This window comes from Cyprinodon variegatus, unplaced genomic scaffold, assembly GCF_000732505.1.
Source record: "Cyprinodon variegatus isolate N-32 unplaced genomic scaffold, C_variegatus-1.0 Scaffold1672, whole genome shotgun sequence".
Lineage (NCBI taxonomy): Eukaryota > Metazoa > Chordata > Actinopteri > Cyprinodontiformes > Cyprinodontidae > Cyprinodon > Cyprinodon variegatus.
The window spans coordinates 60,975-64,155 of NW_015152125.1; the positions used below are offsets into that span (position 1 = coordinate 60,975).

General features: G+C 46.6%; 1 protein-coding gene across 1 annotated transcript in view; it reads left to right on the forward strand.

The window, feature by feature from the left end:
* Positions 1-3,181, forward strand: part of LOC107104264 (dynamin-1-like) — a 26,064-nt gene that overhangs the window by 5,199 nt on the left and 17,684 nt on the right. The window contains 4 exon segments of the mRNA XM_015404233.1: positions 656-729; positions 822-971; positions 1,057-1,260; positions 1,520-1,618. Of these exon segments, the coding sequence (XP_015259719.1) occupies positions 656-729; positions 822-971; positions 1,057-1,260; positions 1,520-1,618 (527 nt within the window).

Here is a 3,181-nt window from a genome sequence, read left to right on the forward strand (position 1 = left end):
TTTTTATCTTTTTTGGAATGACTATGACCTGAGTGGCTGAGAATCTTCACCAGCGTGCTGACCAACGTGGACTTTGCAACTCTGGGACAGAACAGTCTAGACCTAGCCTATTCTAACATCAAATATGCATTCAGAGCAGCTCCCCGCCCCCACCCTGGCTCGTAAGATCACCTTTCTGTCATGCTAATTCCTGCATACAGACACAGCTAATCAGGTCAGAGTGTGGTCGGAGGGGGCCATGGAGAACCTGCAGCACTGCTTCAAACATGAACCATGTTCAAAGCTGCAGCAATGTATGACAACATCACTCTCAAGGTTTCATCGACAAAGATCCACGTTTAGCTCATCAGTTCTCATTATCATCGTGAAAAAAAGGAGCGTCAATGAAATAATTTCGTCATTGCTGAGGAAAACAATGCTGCCAGTGTGTCATGTTGGGTGACATCATGCGATCAGGACTCTGAACCTTATGATGCGTTTTCTAAACGTGGGGCAGCCGTGCCTCCTTCGCTTTTACTTAATAGCAGCGTTTGTACCTTATTCTGATCTGGGATTCATGAACCACCTCAGGTTGAAAGGTTACTGCTTTCCAGCATAGTGTGTAAATGACCATAAAGCCCCATATAATTAATAGTCCCCCCCCCCCTCCCTTCAGGGACTTCCTGCCCCGTGGATCAGGAATCGTCACCAGGCGTCCCCTGGTTCTTCAGCTCATCAACTGTCCCACAGGTGAGTCTGCAGAGTCTGTATCCGGTATGGTCCTCTGAATGGTGCTGGACCGTCCTGTCACGCTCACCCCCCGGCTGTTTGTGCTTGATCAGAATATGCAGAGTTCCTGCACTGCAAGGGGAAGAAGTTCACGGATTTCGATGAGGTTCGCCAGGAGATCGAGGCTGAAACAGATCGAGCGACGGGACACAACAAAGGAATCAGTCCGGTGCCCATAAACCTGAGAGTGTACTCCCCCAATGGTGATTCACTGCAAACACACCCACAAAGACCCCCCCCCCCCCCCCACAACTCTCTTTTGACTCAAACTGTGGCTGTTTCCTGCAGTGCTCAACCTGACTCTGGTGGACCTTCCGGGGATGACGAAGGTCCCGGTGGGTGACCAGCCTGCCGACATCGAGCACCAGATCAGAGAAATGCTGATGCAGTTTGTTACTAAGGACAACTGTCTCTTATTGGCCGTGTCTCCTGCTAATTCCGACCTCGCCAACTCCGATGCTTTGAAGATCGCCAAGGAAGTTGATCCACAAGGTTGAGTATATATATCTAACTGTGACCTGCATCCTTCAGGCATCCAGCTGAGCTCAGAGACAGGAAGTAAAGGCCTACATTGATTGATTGAATAATTGATTGACTTTATTGGTCTCACATTGGAGAAATGTACTCGTTACATCAGCTCATACAGTCGAAAGAGAAGAAGGTGCCAAAGGAAAAGGTTAATAGAACATATACAGTATATACAGCGCATCCACATAGGACAGCTTTTTGTTTTTTTCCATGTGGGTTGCAGGTCTGAGGACGATCGGTGTCATCACCAAACTGGACCTAATGGATGAAGGAACCGACGCCAGAGACATTCTGGAGAACAAGCTGCTGCCGCTGCGCAGGGGTATGACATCACAGCCAGTGTTTACTGCTGATTGGTTCACAATGCTCTGTTAAAGTCGGGCCAAACAAAGCAGTGCAGGCATTAGACATGAGAGTGGACACTTTCCAAGTAGACAGACTGAGACAGAAGCCATGGGTCTCATTCATAGAGCTGTCCTTCGCTGCCATCCAGCCAAACGCTGTGATAAATGTGCGATTCTTCAGGTAAACTCTGACCTACAGGAAAACAGCAACACAGAAGTCAACGAGGAAAACTAGAACCAGGACTAAACCTGAGCTGGAATACCGATGCTGGATGCAGGGATTCCGGTATTCCGGCCCCATGCCGGGTTTCCAGCTCATAGCGATTTCCCGCGGGTAAAAAAAAATCACTTGAAAATAAATTGATGGTAAATAAATAAAAAAGAAAGAATCAAAATCCCTCTTGCATTTGTTAGCCAATGATAGCAAAGGAGCATTCAGAAACTAAAAGTATTAGCCAATCAGAAGAAGGGGGCGGGTCCTAGGCAAGCGTGTACCTCCTTCACATGTTTCTTGCTCAAGTGGCCAGATAGAATGTGGTTAAGTTCTGAAGTTCTCCTGAAGTCATCTAAGGCTCCATTCACCGGAGAGACGAGTTAAAAGTCAAAAAATAAATAAATGAAACTTTTTGTTTGGAGCGAAGGACGATGGAGAGAACGGGATGGAGGGGGCACCATGCAGTTCATGAAGTCCAGGGAAGAAGTCACCACCATAGATAACGGTCTGAAAAATAAATGGCGCTGGGCGTGGCTGGAGGAGCCGGGGCCAGACGCCATTTAGCAGCCGGAGCAGGAAGTCAGGTCAACCAGGCGCCTGCTTCGTGCTGCGCTCCAGGAACGCTGAGCAACAAAACTGGATATCAACAGAAATGTGGTTCATGCAGGTGGTAGATATAGATGCACTTCTGCCATCTGCTGGCCGTTTTTGGTATTGGATTTTCAAAAATCAAATTTAGTGATCAATCATTCATGCAATCTCTGATCCCATGCCCAAAGGTCAATTCAGAGTCAAGGTGAAGACCAGGACACCTAAACGCATCTGTCCCATTAGAGAACCATCCAGAATGATAACTGAAATCTGTTCCTCAGCTGTGTTAATCAGTGGGAATAACTTCTAGGAACAATGAGAGGTCAGCTGGATGGACGCTTCTACAGAACCACAGTCAGACATGGAAAGGCCGCACTCTGCAGGGTCTAAAACACATTGATTTATAAATGAGGCTTTGTAACAATCCTGTATTTATACAGGATAATAATGGCTGTGGCTCTATGCTGCAGTTTATTGAACATATAAATATATATAAATACACGAAATACGATTGATCATCTGGATACACTCATCTGGATAAATTCCAAAAATGTTTTAAAAATAAAAAAAAATCCAGTGGATTTTGTTTGAAAGTTTGAATATGGTTCTCTTCAATCCAGGAAGCTCAGAGGCATAGACCAGTATCAGGCATTACAGGCCAACAGAGACCTCAATGACTCTACATTCCAAAGGGGGGGACCCGTCCGTCCATCCGTCCTTCCGTCCATCCGTCCGT